The sequence below is a fragment of the Callospermophilus lateralis genome, chromosome 7 (assembly GCF_048772815.1).
Source record: "Callospermophilus lateralis isolate mCalLat2 chromosome 7, mCalLat2.hap1, whole genome shotgun sequence".
In the NCBI taxonomy this organism is placed as follows: domain Eukaryota; kingdom Metazoa; phylum Chordata; class Mammalia; order Rodentia; family Sciuridae; genus Callospermophilus; species Callospermophilus lateralis.
Window position 1 is genome coordinate 110,922,730 of NC_135311.1, and position 21,863 is coordinate 110,944,592.

The window sequence follows — 21,863 nt, forward strand, 5'->3', positions numbered from 1 at the left end:
AGAGAAGGAACTTTGGATAAAAGGGAATACAGCCTAGGAGTAAGCCACACTTAACTTTCTCTGACTTTTGTTCCTGCCTGTGCCGTAAAGTCTGATCTTTGCCTTCTCAAACTATTGGGGTTTCTCTGACATGGTGGATGTGCCTGTGTGGTAGGTTGGGAGTTTTGGTTAAGTAGAGTCTTCTAAGTTGAGAATCAGAGAACCATGTCCTAACACTCCATTTCCCTTACAGATTAGGTTTCAGTCATTGAATAAGCCTTAATGGGACAGGAATCTAAAATTTAAGACATCTCTCTTACATGTGATTCATCCCTCTTCTGACCCTTTATAATTGTTTGGCACCTCTGTTATGGTGTTTGCTGCTTTCTGCTTCCTCTAGGATGTGCTTATGGATGTGTGTTCCTTTATCTTTTCAGTTAGATTATAAACTCATAATTATATAGCTTTGTTCTGATGTCCTGCAGAGGGTCTTGCCAGTATTCCTGAAGATAGAGTCTAATTTGTGTCTCATTTGGTTTTTTTTGTTTGTTTGTTCAGGTTTTTGGTTTTTTTGGGGTACCAGGGATTGAACTCATGGGCACTCGAACACTGACCCACATCCCCAGACCTATTTTGTACTTTATTTAGAGACAGTGTCTCACTGAGTTGCTTAGCACCTTACTGTTGCTGAGGCTGGCTTTGAACTTGAAATCTTCCTGCCTCAGCCTCCTGAGCCACTGGGATTATAGGTGTGCACCACCATGCCTAGCTCAAAACTTTTTTTTTCTTTTTAAATACATTTTTTAGTTGTAGATGGACACAGTACCTTTATTTTATTTGTTTATTTGGTGCTGAGGTTCAAACTCAGTGTATCACACATGCTAGGCAAGCACTCTACCACTGAGTCACAGCCCCAGCCCCTCAATTGGGTTTTTAAGTGTCACCTTTTAATCTCTCTGTCAAACTATTATTCTTTTAATGTATCTATATATCTATCTTTTACAGTGCTGAAGATATAGTATAGATTTAAATCACTGTATCACAAACTTTCTTCTCTTAGTCACCAGGTCTTTCCAGATTCAGGCTAAGTTAGAATCTCATGCTGTTTACCAGGATCTGAGCCTGATTAAAGATTACCTCCAGAATCAATGAACCCTGATGATGTGATTCCAAGGGCACTTAAGGAATTGGCTGCCCTGGTTCATTATTAGCAAAGCATTAGCTGTTGCTTTAGAGAACTCAGGAAGAAGCATTTGCTGTCTTATCTTTAAAAGAGGAATACGAATGATCTTGGAAATTATATACCTGTTAGTTTACTGTGATTCCAGAGAAGATACTTGACCTGATCGTCAGATAATCAATCAGCAAACAGCTAGAAGAGCATGGGGTACTGAGTAATAACTTACATGGGTTTGTGAAGAAGAGCAAATCTTGTCAGATCAATCTAACTTCTTGCTGTGACATAGTGATGGATTTGAGTGCATCTAGGGCAAGTGATAAATGTAATGTATCTCAACTTCATTAAGCCTCTACAATGCTCTGATCAACAGGTAGGAAGGTGAGTTTAGGGCCACACATCTATGTTGGACTACTCTTTGGATCACCCTCAGAAAAGGGATAGGCAGCTTAAGATCTGTTGTTATTAATAACTTAAAGCCTCCCCCCTGTTTTTTGGTGTATTTGTGTGGGGGTCTTCTTTAGGGATTGCAAGTAGCAGGCTCATCATAGGATTCAGGGAAAGCTAAGAAAATAGATTACAGAAATTTTTAGTTTCAGGTAGGACAGCATCCTTCTAGTGAGTTCATTATAGGTCAGGTTCTTTAGGTCTTCTAGTCAGCATGGGAAACGGGGGAAAAGGATAAAGTGTGGATGAGGGGAACAAAAATCATTTCAGGCAAAAAAATGATATTCAGTAAGAAAGAAGAGGAATGGACTACATTTTGGGCAACTGATTTCTCATCCATACTAAATAACTTCATCATGTGGGAGTAGTTGTTCCAAGGAGTATGATAATAACTTGCTCTTCATTTTAATCAGGACAAAAATAAATTTAAATGGAAATAGGAAAGTTTGAAATTTGAGATGAGAAGGAACTTCCAAAGAGAATAAAAGGCTAGAATGTTCTATGCAAGTCAGTTAGAAGGTCAGCTTTCCATAGTGCTCTCTCAGAATGGAGTGATGTCTCTCCTCTTGACAGATTCTTTATGGGTAAAGTTTGCCTGCCTCCTGTGGGTGGAACTGGGATCATGAATGAAAACCATCACAGCTCCTCTCTTGACCAGCTCCTAAGAGCTTTTAATACCCATGATCTCTGCCTAGTATACTTTTGATTCTTCTAGAGTACATCATGACTCTGGGTGCATAGGAGGCAGAAACAGGTTTTGGGCCAAGGCCCTTTGGAGGCTTGCATGGGCTCATCTGTCTCTGGTTTTCAGAAATCCCTGAGTCAGCTTATTGGGACTATCCTCAAGGAATGCCATCATGAAAATCTAACAGGTGTAAGCTCTGTCGTACTTGGGTGAGTAACAATATTGGTTATAAATATAGTAAAACATCTGGTATTTTCCATTTGTCATCGTTTTTGTTTATTTTTGTACTTTGTTCAACTAGGTGAAACTGCAGTGGTTGGTTTGCCAATAATAGGCTTTTGTGTTTTGGTTGTTGCACTCTTTTTATTTGTTTTACATGTTTTGCTTCAGATTAACATGATAGGTATTCCTCAAATATGAAACTATTGTTCATTGGAAAACATTTTTTCACTTAAATGTTAATTTAGATAGTTTATAATGTATTAAAGCCTCTAAATTTCAGGAACGTAGCTCCTTTCTTGTTTTAGGAATTGTTTCCTGATATAGAAGTAGATTTTTATCTGGTTTAGGAGAATAGTGGCTTCTTTGTCCTTACTAGCAGGAGTTCACTTTGCTCATTTTGGTGTGGATGTGCATGGAATGATAGTTGTTCTGACCCTGAGGCCCAGAGAGCAGCCTGAAAGCTTTGGTGGGATCTTTAATTGTGCATCTTTAACCTCAGGGCAAGTTCTCTCACCACCTCAGTGTTCAGAAGAGACCAAAGTAAATGTAAGTGAGGAAAATGAGGTATAGGCCACAGCTCATGGGGAGGAGGAAGTAACCTCATCTGTCTGGACGGCTAGTAAGGGAGGGGCAACACAGCTCTCCCCATTTGGGGAGCTGACATCCTGGCTGCTGCCTCCCTGAGTCCTCTCTGGCCGTCCATCAGGCTCCTGGGTACTGCTTTTCTCAATGCTCTACAGCAGCCCTGCCTACTGTTTTCCTTCTCATCTGTATTCAAGTGCCCTTAACTTTGGAGAAAAATGACCTTTGGGGTTGAAGTTTTCTAGTGTTTGGTCTTTGTCCACAGGGGCTTTTTTCCCCCCTTTTTATAGAAACCTTAAAGAGACTCCATCTGCATTTTGAGTTAGAACTACTGAGTAAAAGAGTTTCTTTTTTATAGAAAATTGTCCAGATGCTAGGTTATTTTTGGAGGGCAGGATGGAGGAAGGGTTGATGGTGATAGAGTAGAAGGAATAATATATTGAGGCATTTGGAGGATTTCAGTATGACCTAGAGCTGAAACATCATTACAGTCTTTTGTAAAAGAGATATTTTGGAAAACTTTATAGGAAATTGATTAAGATCCCTACAAACCAAACTTTATCAATTCCCTTTCTGCTCCATTCAAAGCTGAAAGTCAGGAATCACCTAACCCACCCCTTCACCTCCAAAGACAAACATTGTTCTTTGCTGCATGGGTAGCTTTTCCCCTTCTCTCTATTCTTGGTTCCTTCAGTTTCCAAATAAACAGAAAGGCAGTGCCCTAGAGAAAGAACCCACCTTTTCCTTCCATTAAGCTTATCCCAGTAATAGCTCCTCCAAGTGGGACAGGTTGGGCCAGGCCTTTGAGCGGGAGTGCCCAGCTGTTGAATTCTGGTCCTTCTGCCTGTGACCCAGTCAGCCTGCATTTTTTTCTATACAAACAGGCGAAGACGCTGACGCTATTCTTCTAAACTGGGAAATGAAATGCAAAACCGACGTTAATGTAACATTATGGTTGAGATTAAATGCACCAAAATCAGGAAATTCAAAGTTATGCTTCCCACAGCAACTATAACTCAGCCTCATCTGGCGTGTGTAGTATTTTGTATTACTGTGGATGGTGTTATATGTTAAGACATTAAAGTTAACACCATAAGCAGAGCACAAAATGCTTGAGGGGGCTGAGTTATGACGACTGTGTGAGCCGTAAGTGTTCTTGCACAGGCTTCCGACTCCTGGAATAATTTCTCCCCTGCCCATCAGACCAATTATTGCCTTTCTTTTTAGTTATATCTCTGTTTTAACACATCTTTTCTTCCAGGGTCACTATAAATGAATTCTGCTGTTGGGTGTTAGTGCTGATGGTGGGAATGGGATGGCCCACTAGGCCCTTTTGTCCTTTTTGTCACTGCCTCCATAAATGTGGTGCTTCCCCCTCCCCTTCCACAGGCTGCTGTTTTCTGGTGGTCCCCCATAGAGATGGGCCTCCCCATAACACCCACCCTCCAACTCTTCCTACCAGCTCCTCACTAGCACACTCTGAATGGGAACAAGCATTTGCTGGGTCCAGGCCTTGGCAGTGTTGTAATTCCTTGTGAAAGCTGAAGGGCTCTTCTTTATTTGGAGCAGACACAGTATAGAGGTAAAACATACATCTCAGGACACGGAGTACCGATACATGGTGGTGCTGCTTTCTGTGTTTGCCATAGCAAGGCACCATGGAAGTGGGTTTATTTGCTTTATTCAGACTGTTTCTTCACCTTCTCCAGGGTTTATACCTTTAAGCTGCCATGGTGTATAGTTAGGCCATGGAGTTGCCTGGGGGTGGGACCAAGAATTTTCCTTGGGGAGCACTGGGTCACTGGTAACAAAATCACCACATAATTTAGTGTAAATCAAGAAACATCCCCTATAGCTTCTTATTATCCTCTGGCCTCCCCTGGGCTGAGACAGCTGTTGGAATGCAGATTTTGTTAGGCACTAGGCTTAGTTTGGTGTGATGAACAGCTCTAAAGAATAGGACCATTGATAAATGGTGAATGAAATCAGGGACTGTAAAATAACAGCGACACTGAGCTGCTTTTTAAAGTTTTTATTGGACCTGAGAAAACCAACTAAAAGAATGGGGAGGACTTCATTGTCACCACCTTAGAGATAAGGAAAAGACCTATTTTTGCTCTTGGGATAGCACCTATAGTGGTATAAAGACAAAAAAATAGTCTTACCTTCAAGAAGCTCAGAGTCCAGGAACCTGTGACCATCATCAGTCAATATAATAATTATTATTACACAGGCAAGTATTGGTATAGTGGGGACACAAAGAATGAGAGTAATCAGCCCCATTCTCATTGTGTCTGTGTGTGTGGGGTGTGTGAATAGGTTTTATATTATAAGAAGTTTAGGAGACCCAGGAGGGCCATGTAGGCCGGAGGCCTCACATTGTTATAGCAGGGATAAAAGAAGGGGCTCACAGAGTAAAAGCTGGATGAATTGACCTAAGTCTGAGAACATTGACCTTGCTTATAAGCTTGTTTGTAGGACAGTTGAAAATTAAGGAGAGGGAGAATGAAGACTTTGAACTTGGTGAATATTTAACTGTTGAGTTGGTTGGATTATCTATCTCAGTTATATGGTATTTTTCATTTTCAAGATAGAAGTTCTTACTGGAATGTTGTGGGAATATGAACGCTATAAGTGGCTTGAGAGAATTTGAGCCTATAAAGTCTGGGCAAAATGGGTGAGGGTCAAAGTAGAAATATGTGAGCTGAGGCTCTGAGGCATTGTCAGGGAAGCCAATCAGATATCTCAGCTGTCATTGAAGTTAGCAGTTAGGTGGACTGGTAAGTCTCTAGGGAGAGACAGTAACTTGGGAGTGGCAAGATACCTCCCTTCCCTTATACTGGGAATTTGGATTTGGATCTGCTAGGACCCATCTTCAGTAGACCAAGGAGGTTTAAATCCTTCAAACAGTTAAACAGCTGGCTGGCTGACATTAAGAGCTGTGTGGAATGAAGAATTAATGAAGAGGCAGGAGGGTCTGGGTTGCAAGAAAAGATTGGAAAACGTAGAGGTGATTGGAGGGTGTGAATTGAGTGCTACCTCTGAGCTCCAGCAACAGGTGCTCAGCCATAGAAAGCAAGCCAGCAAGTCAGAAAGGGGTGGGTGGGGGAATGAAGTCCAAAGGATTTCCTGTCTCCATCCTGTCTTGTCTTTTCTCTCCCCTCAACTGATTACACTTTTTTTTTTTTCCTGTAGACCAAGCTCAGTTGTTTGATGTGAGGAAACTGATATTCGAGATGCTTTCTCCATCTCTGTCTCATTGGAAGAAAGGATCCTGCATCATTTTTATTAAGATGCCATTGGGATGATTATTTTTTATCCTCTTATCCTGGGTGTTCACAGTACTTAAAAAGCCCCCACAGCCTTTTATTTATGTGATGAGTTTTGAGCTCCAGAATTGAGAATTGAGAGAATTGAGCCATAGCCTTAAAAGCCGGAGACAAGAGTCTTCCCAGATTGATACCCCAACCTCCCCACTCCCCAGTCTGCTGCAGAAGGATGAGCAGGCTGGCCCAGGCAGAGGGGGTTTGTTTGAAGTACATCCATAGACAAAGCCCTAATAGATAGGTGCTGAGAGAATAAGAAAGGAGACAGATCAGGAAGGAGACCTTGGAGGAAGAGACAAACATCAGGGAAGCTTTTATTCTGAAGTAGAGGAGCCTTGAAGTAGGCTACTGTTTGGGTCCTGTTCTGCATGTAGTGGGCCAGTGAGAGATGTGGAAGGTCTGTGAACAGCAGAACAGTTCTGTTACATGAGAGGCTCTACTTCTCTTCTAGTGTGGTGGTCAGTGTCTAGTTCCTGGGGAGCCATTCCAGGTAAGGGCTGATCTGAGGGCTAAATGCTGGCAGAGGCTCTTATTTGGAGATGCTAGTATTGCTCAAGGTAAAGACTGCACAGTACAGAGTCCATGGTGAGGATGGGGGCAAAGTTAGTGAGCCAGAAAGGAAGTTTAAATGTGTTGTTGAATGGAAGGGAAAAAATAGAAATAGCAACAGGAATTCATGGGAACAAAGAGGAAGATGTTCCAAGGGTTAAAAATGGGTGTAGAGAAACTTGTTTTGAATGTATTACTTGAGAGAGATGTTAGAGGGCTGGACTAGGGCAGTGATGATGGAAATAGAAGTTATGTGTCATAGCCCTTAGGTGTGCTGGGAAAGAAAGAAAAGCATGAGAGCCATGCTCTTATCTAGCTCTTAACTCCCTTGCATTGTAGTGGGCTACTGGGAAGTAACAGGCACTGTTACTTCAAGAGATTGATAGGGAGTGGAGCTTGTTGTAAATGGGAGCTCAGAGTTTAAGATCCACATCAAAGAGAACTTACAGGGGGGCAACTGTTTCAGGTGAGATCCTTAGTGGTAGTATAGGCAGTAACCCCTCTAAGATCTGTTTGAGACACTTTTTGGCCATTAGACTAGAAGAGGTAGGTAGTTGTGGTTAGATAAGATAAAAATTAGCTAGAAAACTTGGAATTGTTTTTGGCCTGGGGGGTACCAGGGATTGAATTCAGGGGTAGTCAACCACTGAGCCACATCCCCAGCCCTATTTTGTATTTTATTTAGAGACAGGGTCTCACTGAGTTACTTAGTGCCTTGCTGTTGCTGAGGCTGGCTTTGAACTCTTAATCCTCATGTCTCAGACTCCAGAGCTGCTGGGATTACAGGTGTGCGCCACCATGCCCAGCAAAACTTGAAATCTTGCTCTCCAAAATTATGATAAAACAGAAAGCCCTGATTTGAGATTGTGGTCCAGGGACAATGTCTTCTTGTTCATAGGTACTTTTCCTGACACTAGTAGCATTAAAAGGCAAACTGATAAACTAAAAGGGATTGGTAGTTAGTTGGGGCTGGGAAAGGTAAGAACTCATGAATGGACTGAACCATGCAATTTTGAAAAAGTCTACTTTAACTGGAAAGGAAACATGACTAGAGTACCATTGTCAGGGGGAGCCCCCAAAGAAAGCTCATGGTGATGATGTAGAATTGGGTGTTGGTAACAATGGCAAAGAGTCCCCAGGTTGGTGCCTCATGATCTGCAGGAATTTCTGTGATCCTGTTCCAGATTTGTGGCCAGTGTTAGAGAAGCATTTCTTAGAACTAGAAGTGGCAAGACAGACTTGATAAGCTCCTGACTTGTGTCTGAGAGTTCTTCATAGAAGAGGTATCCAAACCTTCTTTATGGTCCATTTGGACAGAAACAAGGTGTTCTTCTGGAAGTTTCAAAGAATAGTATGCTGAGCACTGTGAAGGTAGTTGATGTTCAGGTCTGCCTAAGGTGGCAGGCATCACCACAATGAAGAAACCTCTAACAGAGATGTACAGCTTGCTCTATTAAGCTCTGGATGTGACATGCCAGTTTTTCTCCCTAAGCTCTTGGCATCAAGGAAGATGAAATTTGATGGCAAGAGCCAGGGATGGTTGGCAGATCTAAAGGACTTTCCCCAGGGGGGCTTAAAAGTGGCCAGAGTAAGGGTTTATTCTGAGAGAAAATGAGAGCCTTGAGTTCTGATTCTAACTTGGTCACTGTCTCTGTGGCAAGGAATGTAACATAGATGTTCTAGACTGTTGCACCTTTGCTATTCAAAGTATAATCTGTGAACCAGCAGCGACCACTTTACCTTATTAGAAGTAGAATATCAGGCCTTATGCCAGAGCTAAATAGAATTTGCAGTTTAACAAGATCTTCAGGTAGTCTGAAGACTAAGAAATGCTATTCTAATCTGAACCAATACTTCTGAAACTTCAGTGAGCATCAGAATGACAGTGAGCATCAGAATGACCTGGAGGGTAGATTAAAACCAAGATTGCCCCCCTTTGCCCCAGCTTCTGATTCAGATAATCTGAGGTAGGGGCCAGAATTTGCATTTCTAACAAGTTCCCAAGTGATGAGATGCTGCCTATGAGGAACTGTGGTTTGAGAACTACTGACTGCCTTAACTTTCTCATCCATAAAATAGGGGAGTAATTCCTGCCAGCTAATGGAGATGTGGGATCCCAGGAGCTAATGTGTGAGAAAAGGGTTCAGCGCACAGTGGGCAGGATGACAGACTGTATATTCTTGCTTAATAGTTTGAATTTTTAAATCTGTCATGTCAGCCCATTTTCTGAACTGACTTTTGACCATCAGATGTGGACAGAAAAACAGGGAATCTGTGAGCTACCCTATGGGGAAATATCAGCAGTTTCTATGGATGGGAATTACTGAGCAGGCCTTCCTGAATCCCAGCCAGCTTCTCTGGGCTCCTAGCTAAGTTGCCTGACCAGAACTCTCTGTGTGCCCGAGTGAACCTGGTTCTGTCTTAATCACCGACTCTTCAACCACAGCCAGTGAATTGTTAGGACAGTATTTGGATTGACTGGAAAAATGGTAATTCTCTAATCAAGCCTCTGATGCATCTTGTGATTCTGAGCAAATTACATGACTTTCCCCCAGCTCTTTAGGGGGAAAATAATTGAATAGGCAATGAATGCATGTGCCCAAGTCCCAGAGTGGAGACTTTGGGCCTCCAGAGTGAGAGGAACTGAGGAAGAGGCTATTCAATCTAACATGTTGGTTAAACGTGGACTCTAGAACTGGACTGTGTAGATGTGAGTCTTATCTTCATCATCTGCTAGCAGTGTGACCAAGGGCAAGTTACTTTTACTCTTTACTGCCTCGGTTGCCTTATTGTAAAAGGCAGTTAATAATAATACCAATATTATAGAACCAATATTATAGAAGGATAAAATTAACTAATACGTGTAAGTGCTCAGAGCAGTGCCTGGCATATAGTAGTTATACGTGTTATACTTATTGGTGGGATTAGTACTTAATATTATTTTGACCCATGGTATTGTGGGAAGCTATTGGTGTATAGCAGGAGGCTGGAAGGCAGACCCTACTTTTCTGGAAGCATACTGAGAGCCATCTAGCCCTCTATCAACATAGTGGATAGAGTCAGGGCACTGCCCAGAGAGATTTGTTTGTCTTCCATTGGAATGGTAAGTTGGGCTTAGTACCCTATTCCATTTCCATGCTTGCCCTTAGTGCTGCCTTCAGGGGACCTCTCCTGCACACAACTAAGATTCATTTAAATTAATTACCTGACAAATATATGCAAGTAGCTACAAAGAAATCATTTGGTTGTTTATTGCCCTGAAGGGTCAGCTTCACAAAGGCCACTGATATCTTAAGTTAGATATAATCAGGTATGTAAAAATGTTTGAACTGAAGCTGTTTCAGAGTCACCTGCATATAGAGGGAGACACAGGTGTGCACACCTCTAGGTGAGGATATGGTTTGTAAGGCTTTTGCTTCCCTTCACTTATTGATACTGTGTTGTTTTGAAAAAAATCTGATTTTAGTAAAGGTAAATTACAGTTCACTCTGTATCCTCACCCTCTCCAATAAAGAATAGCAGTGTCTGTTTTCACCCTTGTTTCTATATTTTAACTGCTTTTGGGTCTTGGAGGATGGGTGGAGTGGAACATACAGGTGAAAAATCAGGCCTTTAAAGCTCTGATTTTGTACCATTCCTTGTTCTGAAACTTTGAGCATCAGCTCTCATCTGTCAAAGTGTAAATCAGCAATTAAAACCCAAACAGCCAAATGCCAAAGATGACCCGAAGCACAAAGCAACTGACAAACAAGTCCGGACAAATCGACGGGTAATTTATAAGCTTTGCCCTAAAATCTAATTATTTGGCAATTCGAATTTGCAGCCAGCCAGGGCTTGGCAATAAATTTAACCCGCCATAAATTATTTAGGAGCAGGCTGTGGTGTAAATCAAAACCACGAGTGTTTGTTTAAGAAATAAGCTCCTTGTGCATAAAATGTCTTTTTTTTTCCTCCAAGAGAGAAACTGTTAAGCAAACCATGCCCCGTTGCCCAGTGCAGCCCTTATTTCCACTGTCCAAAACCACCTTTTCCCTATGGCCCAGAGACCCCCCTTGTTCCTTTGGAGAAAGGGCAAGCCTTTGCATGGGATTTTTATTCAAAACCACCCATTTGGATAAAACTCATCTTGTGCCAGGTACTCCTTTTTCTGTCTTGAGGTGTGATGTTGCTTTTGGATTTTATCAAAACTTTTCAGTATAGGAGCAGGTGCGTTTTGGAATTTTTTTTCAAACGGGAAGGAATAGATTAACTGTTACTGTCTTCAAATCGAGGAAATGCCAGTTCCTTTTTAGATTAAGAGGGAAAAGCCATGAAAAATGATCCACTCATTCCCTTATTTCAGATAGGACCATGAAACATCAGCTCAGACAGAGGAGAATCTATGCTTTGGAAAAAAGGGCTAGAATGCTCTACTGTTAACCATTGTCATGAATTCCAGCAGTCTAATCTTAGTTCTTTCTGCTTAGAATCAGTTTTTTTTTTGTTGTTGTTGTTGTATGTATGTATGTATGTGTGTGTGTGTATATGTGTATATATATATATATATATATATTTTTTTTTTTTTTTTTTTTTTCCTTTTTTTTTTTGTACCAAGAATTGAACTCAGGGGCACTTGACCACTGAACCACATTCCCAGCCCTCTTTAATTTTTTTTTTTTTTTTTTTTTGACAGGGCCTTGTTAAGTTGCTAAGGCTGATTTTGAACTGGTGATTCTCCTGCCTCAGCCTCCTGAGTTGCTGGGATTGCAGGCACGCACCACTGTACCCAGCTCCAAATATAATCTTATTGCTGCAGACAGTTCAGTGAAAGGGAATTTGAATACAACCTACACATTTATTTCTTATAATCTACTGAAAGGTGAAATTTCTTGTGAAATGCTGTTTCAGTTTTGTCCTCAGTTTATCAGTGGAATCTGGGGTTCCTAGTTGAGCAATTTTAAACCACCTGGGTTTAAAACCTCTGTTTCAGTTCACTTAAAAAGGTAAAGGTGAATGAATACTTGCCTGGTTTTTCTCTTTTATTTCTCTGTCTTCTCTCCCCTTTAGAGGATTTGTAGTTGCCATTTTATTCAGAGACAATAGTTACAATAGGTTTGAAACCTTGGATACTTGACAAATTGAAATTCTGAGGATTTTTCCTCAATTGTCAAGTTGTAGCCAGTTCCCCATCCACTATCAGCAGACCAACATTTTGGGTATTTTGCTCTGCCCTTGGACAACCTAATGGTGTAGGTACTTTGTAGGTGCTTAGCTATCCCTCTTTTAGCACCAAAAGTCCACTGTTCCCTGAAACTCTTGGGTGCGGACAAACTTGGTAGCTGGTTAAAGGTGAAACTGTAACTTAGTGGTTTGTAGAAGTTGAGGGAAGAAACCACTTAGGGATGAGAGAGTGGTTGATCTAGGAGAAAGGACTTTAGAGTGTTATATATCTCTATATTGAATCCTAGCTCTGCCACTTGCCATCTTTGTCTTCTCAGGTAGATCACCCCTATGACCTGTGGAAGGTCCCCTGAAAGCAGAGTGTTTTCTGTTAGAGCTAGAAAATCATGGAAACATCAGCTCAGGCAGAGAAGAATTTATGCTTTGGAAAAACAAGCTGTCTTCCTCCATCTTCTACTTGTTAGCTTCTTTGTATGTATGCTCAACAACATTGAGAGTGAGGATTGTGGACCAGAACAGATAGATCTAGGATATAAACTGAAGGCTCAAGGTTCTTGCCCTCCCTCAACTCATAACCTAGAGTCATCCATGCTGCTGCAACTATGTTGGAGACTTTTCAGTGGCAATTCTCTGGAACTTTCTGCCTGGGAATCCTCATACATTGTTGTTATAATTTGAGAACAGCCTCTCTTTCCAGGAGACAGTAAGACTGAGTGTAGCCCTTCATATTAAGAGAATCAGACTTTGTTGACCTGTCAGACTCTGAAAGCTTGCTAGCCCTACTTTTTCCCATTTGGAATCTCACATTCACCCCTTACTGGCAATATAGACATAAGTAAGTGACTTACCTCCTTTGGGCCATAGTTATGAAAATAGGGATAGTAATGATTCCATTCCCATCTTGTGAGTTGTTCCCTTTTGGCACCTAGCACAGCATCTGCCACAGAGTACAAAGTAGATGGAAGGATCTAAGATGCTTTTGTTTTTCACATGTCCTGGAGATTGTAGGAGATTGACTACTCTGCATCCTTTTCACAGACTTTGAGCTTCTCAGGGAGAGGTACCACATCTCATTGTATTTATCTCTATGTTTTCATCTAGTCCCTGCTTGGTAAATAGTAGGTGCTAAATAGTATTGGTTTATGACCTACTGATGGTGTGGATGACATGAGAAAATGTATGTGGAAGCACACTTTTGTAAGTAGAAAAGCATAACACTTTGTATGTCCCTCCACTAAGGTATTTATCACAATGTACTGTTCATTATTTGCTCACTTATCTTTTACATTCACTAGTTCATGTACTTCTCTAAAGCAGAGACTATGTCTTATCTCTAAATCACACTCCAACACTTCATGATGTCAGTAGGTACTCAGGTAGTTTAATTGAGTGCAAATGGCATACGAAGATAAGGAATTGTGAAGCTGTTATTAGGGGTAGGAAAGAGGGCTTGTAAATACAAACTGGCTCCTTTTTCCTTTCTGGTGCAGCCATTGCCCAAGTATTCAACTGTTCCTGAAAAGAATTCTTCCTCGGGGAATGATGAAATTGGATGTGGGGAAAAGAGAGGGACAGGGATAATAGTTTCATTATCCGAGCAACTGAACTTAGAAGCTGGGACCTGGGCACATCTTCACAAATCCTTGGTTGGAAATGATGCTATCAACCTGTAGTATTGGGATTATGTCTCTGATCATTATCAGCTAAAAACTGTCAAGGAAGTGTTTGGCATGACTTAGGTACACTTGCTGTAGTGACCTCAGTTTGGTGCAAGGTAGGCCTCCTCTTCCGTGATTGGGATGTTTGGCCCAATATTTTCAAGTCTGTGCTTGCTGAATGGTATGGGAAGATAAGAAATACATAAGTAAGGTCCTTTCTGCTCTGACTTCTCTGAAGTCTTTTTATCAAGAGCTCTTCTTTTGCATCTTCAGTGGCTTAAATGAATATGCCAATGTGCAGGCTCATTGTTAACAATTCCTGTGCAGCCAAAGGGCTCCTGCAGTCATGTTTTGAGACTGGCGCTTGAAAGTCCCTCTTGTTACTGGGGAATACTCCTGACTGATGGGCTAGCAACATCAGAAAGGTATGTTTATGATAGGCCCAGTCTGATGTGTCCTGGTCGGTGGGTCCAGGCATCAAAGGGGTCCATGCATTTTTCCCCACGTGGAGCTGAGGTGGCTTGTTTTTTTGTCTCAGGGAGGATGGCATTGAGTTCAAGCACATTGATCAGCTCCATTTCCCTATAGGTAAGGAAGCCAGCAGGAGGGAAGTTTGAATACTAACCTGCAGTGGGGAAACCCGAAGGCCAAGTTTTTAGGGAGTCTGTTGGGCATGCTGACTTAGGGCTGGTCAGAGCAGGAGCTGGAGTATGTATACAATTTTATAATAAATACTAATGAAATTCCAGGTCTATAATAGCATTTCAGGTATCTAAAACAAACCATGTGCTTGTAAAAGAGTGGAAAGAGATCAACTTTAAGCCATAAATTCTTGGTAATAGAGGAGTTTTTTTCTATTTATGTTTGATAGATATTTTTGTTTCCAGAGGAATGTCAACTCCTAATTTCATAATGTATCATGGGCTTAAGAAAATTGAATTTAATAAAAGCCAAAGATGAATGGCATCCTTAAAGGTCCCAACACTTGTCTTTATTAGCAGGACAAACTGCAGGTCTCCAAACACTGCTTCTCTCAAATGAAAGTTTAAATGAAAAGTACAGTTGTGTCACAGGTTAAATTTCATTGTGGGCCCAGCTAACATTGTTAGTGAGGAGCTGGCTGTATTTGTTTCCTTAGACACCAGGGCAGCCAAACTCACTAGGCTATGGGGCTCTTTCTATTGGGGGAAGTGTTTCTCCTACTTAGTGAAAGGGAAGAATTTGTGGACGGAAATTCAGGAGTCAGATGAGCCCAACTCAGATGGGATGCACTTAAGAGTTGGCTCTTGGAAATCTAAATATCTTATTTTTCAGGGGGACCAGTGTGTATGTTGTATATGTGTGTGTTCACTTTTGTTTTTCAGAGCAAACTCCTTTCTCTCTGGGCTGCTTTGTAATGCTTTGTGGGGAACAAAAGGCCTAGGGAATTGAGGAATGAGTTTTCTTTTCTCTTTGCATTAGGAAGAGAGAGCTATCACTAAGTCTTAAGCAGTATCCCAGGCCTCCTCCTCTGACTCCCCTCTGCCTCCGCCTTGCAGCTATTTTGCCCTTCCTATGCTTGGCAGTAAGCTCCTGTCAACTTCCCCATCTTTGGGGATCAGCCCGGAGAGATCAGGCAACCAGAACCTTTGAATTTCTCTGGCATGAAATCTGACTGCCTTGATTTGGTTTTTCAGTCCTGCTGTTATGTGTTGGATTGAAATCAATGCTTTAAAAATAAGCCCAATATTAGCAGGTATGTTTTCAGGGGAGGATACGTGGTTTCCCTGGGACATCAGGAGATGACTATTTCTCCTTTTGTTTTCCCACCCATCCATTTCCCCAGTGCTGTCAGGTGTCATCAGCCCCTCTGTCGCTTCCCCAGGCTGTCTCTGAAGAGAACCAATTGGCCTTGATTTCAGAGATACTGAAAAAGTGCCCTCTAGAATGGGGGTTCAGAGGCAGGGATGCTGACTATTGGGGCCACTGAGTGAGCAAAGCCCCCCTTTTCTCTCTGCAGTGGAGGCCTTTTCCACATGCTAATTTGACTTGGAAGATTTTGCTTTTATTTATTTATTTTTTTATTATTTCCTATTTGTCTCTTCCAGATGTTTTCAGGGCAGTTTTTTTGGTGTGTATGTGTGTGTGTGTTGTAAACTAATTCCATTCATGTTTTAAAAATTTATGAAAGCGCTAATAAAAATGTCAAAGTGGTAAAAATGTTAGCTTTTCCTCTGCTTTGATTAAATTTTGCAAACTGTTTTTGAATATTAAAAAGCAATATTTTTTTTTATTCTCTCTTCTTGTTTTCCCTCTTCTCTCTGGCGCGCGTGTGCTCTCCTGCCCTCTCCCCCCTCTGGTGTGTCCCTCCCTTCCCAGGAGCGATGTATGAGACATGCTGCACAGCCAGCGTTCTGCAAGCCTGTTTGCACACCAGGACCTTGATGCTGTGCATCTCTATTAAATAATGGAGACAAATTAATCTTAGAGACACCAAACAAATTGTCACTCCTCCTCCTTCTCTTCCATTACGTTCCAGTGGACTGGGAAGGGCTGGCTAAGCAATTGGGCGAGGGTCGGTTGGGGGTGGATATAAGAGGGGGAGCATGTACTGCCTGAAAGAAAGGTGGGAGGCACTAGCTCCTATTACTTGTCTTCAGTTTTCTGCTTCTCTTGGTATCTCCTTTGGCTTTGCTTTATTTATTATTTATCTTTCTTTTTTTTACCCCTCATAAAAACTGAAGAAACTCACAGCTCTGTTTAAACTTCATGCAAGGAAATCTATGGTCTGATGGCTGATTGTCTACATGGCAAGAGATCCAGACTCATTCCTGGACAGGGAACTTGGAAAAAGGAAGGAGGGTCTCTTTTTAGGGGCTCAAATGAGCAGGCCTCTGCTAGAGAATCTGTTGGAGAAACTGTGGTGGATTATACCACTGTCTTTATTCCCCTTTCCAGAAACAATGGGGATGAAGCAGATATTTGTCTAGTCCTACTAGCAGTGGGAGGGTTAGGACTATAACTATGCTGGTGCCATCTTGTTCAGCCTTGGGATTCGCCTGGAAGGAGTCATGAGCCCCAAACATTCATTCTTTCTTAAAGAATTATCATTTGAAATGGTTGATTAAAATAACTTCCTTTTCTGTGTTTTTGGCATTGCAGGAAATCATCGAGTTCCCCATCCTGAAACTAAATGGCCGGACCATGGAGATTGAGTCCACCTTTCACATGTATGTCCAGCCTGTAGTTCATCCACAGCTTACCCCCTTCTGTACAGAGGTAAGGGCCCTGGAGTTGAGTAGCAAGGGCTGCTGGGAGAACTTTGGGATTATTAGTGCTCAATATAGGCCACTTAGGGAAAACTTAGGTCTGGTTAGTAGTTAACGTAAGCACATGTTTTGGGCCTGGCAATTAGCTTTTCATAAAGTTGTGACTCCACTTGTGCCTGGAATTCTAGGGAGAGCAGTAGCACAACCTAATCCAGCTTCCCCAACATTTTCCCTTCCTTATCATTCCTGCTTTTCGTGGCAACTGGGCAGTTGGAGTCTGGGATGGTATTTCTGGGTCACAGATTCTTTCTAGTTCTATTTTCTTTAGGGTCAGTTGGCAAGAGGTGAAGATTTCAGCCCCTTGGAAGGAAATGTTATGTTCAGGTTTTCTTAGCTTTCTATCCTTCTGTAAAATGATCCTGTATGGAACATTGGTTGAATTTGTGGGAAGCACACGCTATTACCAAGGAAAGAGAAGACAGGCTGGCCAAGGCTGAAAGATCCTTACCCTGGCTAGTACTGTACTGGCCACCTTGTCAGCAGATTATATTGACCCTGTTTTACAGATTATAAAACTGGGACTGACTGAGGTTTTGAGGTTTGCTGAAAGCTCAGAAGAGCCATTGGCAGAGGGGAGGAGCCCCTGAAAGTTCTGACCTCCAGTACAGTGAGGAGAAGCCTTCTATGGATGCTTTCCCCTATGACATGTCATGTTTTGCATCCTGCGGTGGAATCATGAGTCAGATACATGTAGTAACAGAGGTGATGGGAAAATGTGAATGTTCTGGGATCTTTTAGGAGTTTGGCACTGAGGTATTAGAGGTTGTGTGCCTTCATTTAGAGACCTACGTCCTACCTGTGAATGGAACAGGAAGAGAGAAGTTCTTGAGTAATCCCAAACATCTCTGGAGTGGAGTAGGCTGCAGGGGGGCCTGCTTGATAGAGTTGGGCATCTCATTGACCTCTAGATTGACATCCAAGGTGCAAGTCACCTGGACTTGATGTCAGAATTTGCCATCCGTGGCAGGTGTCTGGTCTCTTAAGCTTTTTGTTCTAACTAATGATGTTGAGGTTTTTCCTTATTTTTATCTCCTGGTTTCCCTGTTTTCTCCTGGAACTCACCAGAGGTAAGTTCCTGGAGAAACTAATGTTTCCTTTTGGCTCCTTTTGAAAAAAAAAAAAAAAAAAAAAATCTCCATTTTAATATGGTGAAAATTCTTTTCCTTTTGGGAAGGAAGGAAAGCTAATCACCTGAGCCCTCCATAGGCTCAAAAGTGTAAAGTCTTCTCGTCCTATTCTTCATCCTCTGTGTGAGGCCTATACCTTTTGGGCTCCAGGCAGACTCTGGTTTTGGAAAGGTTGCTGCTTGTTTGGGACTGTTTACCGCCATTGTTCCAGAGTATCCAGAGTGCTCAATATAGGCCACTTAGGGAAAACTTAGGTCTGGTTAGTAGTTAACGCAAGCACATCTTTTGGGCCTGGCAATTAGCTTTTCATAGAACATATGGGGACCAGAGAGATTTTCACCAGAGCAGGGCTGCTGCTGCTGCTGTTAGGAGGAGGGGAAGAAGCATTGTGAGAATGTGAGGAAAGCCATGTTTCTTCTTTCTAGACAGTTTCACCCGAGGACATACATGCATAATTTGAGGGGGAGTAGGAGTATGGTTGGGATATTGATATGAAGCCTGTTTGTGAAAAAAGACTATGGTTGTGTTGCTGGCACTGGGTCATTTTGTCTCGGGCTTCAGAGCTCAAAACTCTCCATGACTTGGCCCCTGCTTTGTTGTCCAGCCTCATATCTCCTTGCTTCATCTCCCACCTGGCTCCTCTCACCCAAAGGCTGTCCTTCCATAGTTCATGTTTGCACATGGTGGTTCCTCTGCCTGTACACCACTGCCGCTGTCCTCCCTCTACCTCCTGTTGTCTTCTAGAAGTCTGTTAACGGTCACCTTCCCTGGGAAGCTTTCCCTGATCCCAGCCTGGGTTGTGCTTGCCCCAACTTTGTGCTGATCAGACACATTATACTTTTAACTCTCTGTCTCCCCACTAGACCTTTCATCTCTACCTCATCATTGGGGTCTGATACTGAATAAACACTTGAAGTGTCTTCTGTAGATAGACAAATGTTGTCAAGGAGTTGTTCCCATCTCCCCCAAAAGCAACTGTACTCCTGACTTGCTCTTCTGAGTAAGTAAAGTCTTTTTGGAAAACTTCAGATTATCTAAATATCGCTTTGTCTTCATACCAGGTAGAGCTGTATCACAGAGAGAAGCATAGACGTAGGATGGAGGCTGTTCTGGAATTTCACCCACCCTGGCAGTAGCTGCCTTTATGGGAAGGGGTGGAGGTAATTTTTTATTAGGAAGTGTAACAACCCCAAGCCCTTTCAGATGGTATCCAAGCTGCTATTCTGGTGGGATTTTCTCTTGTGCACAACAAGTTCTTATGCACCCGAGCTTGTGCATGTGTGTACATACACGTATGCACACATGCATGTGGCAAGTACACAGGTGAACACAATCTTGTGTGAAGAGAGACAACAGGAAAAAGAATTCTCCCTTGGGTGCTTAGCCCACATACAGACACTCTTACTTCTGAGGCTCCGTGTAAGCCTTCTTGAGATCCTTTCTTAGTTCCAATTGGTAGTCTGCCTGGAGACCCGGTTCTGACAGAGATAGGATGAGCTGTGTTTCATTCCCTCCCAAGGCCTTTCCTTACCTTGAGAATCTGCTCCAGCACATCAGCGCATCTCTGTCGCTAGTAGCTGGGCTGCTTCATAGTCCTTGACCATGTGCAGTCTTTGTTGTTGTTGTCATGAAAAACTAGAAAAATACTCATTTTGCTAAATGCCAGTGAAGGGCTTTTGTCTTGTACCTGTACTTAAAAAGGGTGAGATTTATTGGTCTCTTTGTCTGAGGAGAAAGAGTAGGTTTTATTATCAGATTGTACACCAGAGACAAGTGCTTATGTAATCAACAAACTGTCTTGGTGTCAGAATACGATTGTGTTGGAGATAAACTGTGAAAGGAGAAAGCACTGGATGCTGACATGCTATTGGCAGTGAGTTTCCTGGGCTGCTTCCTGTAGTTGCTAGTATTTAAGAAGAAGCCAGATCATCCCTAGACAAAGCCCTTGTGTGGGTAGGGGATCTCAGTAACCAGCCATGTTATCAGTCAGGGTCAAAAGCCCCTCGCTTGTGGTTTCCGAGTCTGGAGAAGTGGGAGTTAATCTGTAATCCCTCAGTGAAAGGAGCCACAGAACACACATTAATTCTTTCTCTCACCTCTCCTGCTTTAAGTGGTTAAGGTCTCTGAGCTCTGTTTAGCCTGTGAGCCCTGGTTCTCAGCTTAATAATACTTGGCTTTGCTCTAGTACCTTTCATTGTGAGGATGTGAAAGCTTATTACAAACATATATTAACCTAAGTAGGAATGGGCTTAAGCTGCAGCAGGAAGGATTTAAGTTAGGCCTAAGATAGAACTGCCCAATATTTATTTTATAAAATTGTCTCTCTCCCTCACAGTTTCTTTTTTTTTAACGTAATTTTTTTTTTAGTTGTAGATAGACACAAGATATTTATTTATTTATTTTTATGTGGTGCTGAGGATTGTACCCAGTGCCTCACACGTGCTAGGCAAGTGCTGTACCACTGAGCCACAGCCACAGCTCCCACAGTTTCTTATATAAGTGTTACAGTTTGTCATTTTTAAGTAGGGGACTAATTCTCTTAATTTTACCTCTTCTACATCCAGTGCCTTCGCAGCACTAACAGAGATAGGATGAGCTGTGTTTCATTCCCTCCCAAGGCCTTTCCTTACCTTGAGAATCTGCTCCTGACAGATAAGCAATGGGGCATTAGGCCTTCTCCTAGAAGACTATGTCTGATTGAACCAGTATATAAGCCCCTGCATTTCTGAGGGTCAAGTTCAGATCCTTTAGGAACTCAGCTGTGAGCATGCCTGGCTGGGTCACAGTGAAAATGCTTATTCTATGGGAAGCATGGACAGAGAGAAGCTGACCTCACCAGGCTTCTCCTAGACTGGGATTACTGATCATAGGAGTAGAGTTTGTGAAACCCCAGGATGCCAGAGCCCTCCCCCAGCCCAAGATGGGAAGAGGTGGGCCTTGTCTATAGTGAGGAATCTTGGAACAGGACATCTGAGTAGATCTCCAGTTTTCCTTTTTGGTATAGTGAGTTTCTTACCCATCTATAATTTTCCTGGAGTCCAGGACAGGTACTAGTGGGGTACATGGGTGGGGACCTTAGTCCTGTCTGCAAAGGAGGGTCATGGAAAAGAAGGTTCACAGCTACTCCCACTTCTGAGAAAGCTCTGGGTGCAAATGTCAGCCTTGTGTCTAGTCCGAATTTCCTGGGGCAAGGTCAGAGTCACTCCTCTTGGCTCCCACCAAGGGTAACTCAGATGAGCTGTACCTTGAAGGGCTTCAGTTCTCACTCACACAGGGAGTCAATGGAAGTGGTGCCAAGAACATTCCAAAGTCCCAGTCCAGGCCATGGAAGAATTTGGCAGGAGAGAAGTTGGGTCAGAACTGGCAGCGATGGTGCCTGGGTGTCATTTACTAATCTGGAGAGTGGACCTGGAGTTGAGATCAGGCCTACTCCTGATTCTCTTTGGCCCCTACACGCCTGAGACAAAATAGGACCTACCTGCTTACTGTGTAGCTGTGGAAGGTGGACAGGCTTAGGGTACCACTGGGTGGAAGAGGGGGCACCAAGAAGAATGCAGATTCCCCTAAGGAAGGGTTATGTTTTCTTCACTGCTAGATCCATGATTCCTAGGATAGGGCCTAGCACATAGTAGGTGCTTGGGGG

General features: G+C 42.5%; 1 protein-coding gene across 9 annotated transcripts in view; it reads left to right on the top strand.

Annotated features, from left to right (window-relative positions):
- Positions 1–21,863, top strand: part of Eri3 (ERI1 exoribonuclease family member 3) — a 132,735-nt gene that overhangs the window by 16,634 nt on the left and 94,238 nt on the right. For all 9 annotated transcript variants that reach the window (XM_076860583.2, XM_076860586.2, XM_076860578.2 and 6 more), the window contains one exon: positions 16,927–17,043. In XM_076860583.2, coding sequence (XP_076716698.1) covers positions 16,927–17,043 — 117 coding nt within the window. The remainder of the gene's footprint in view (positions 1–16,926; positions 17,044–21,863) is intronic.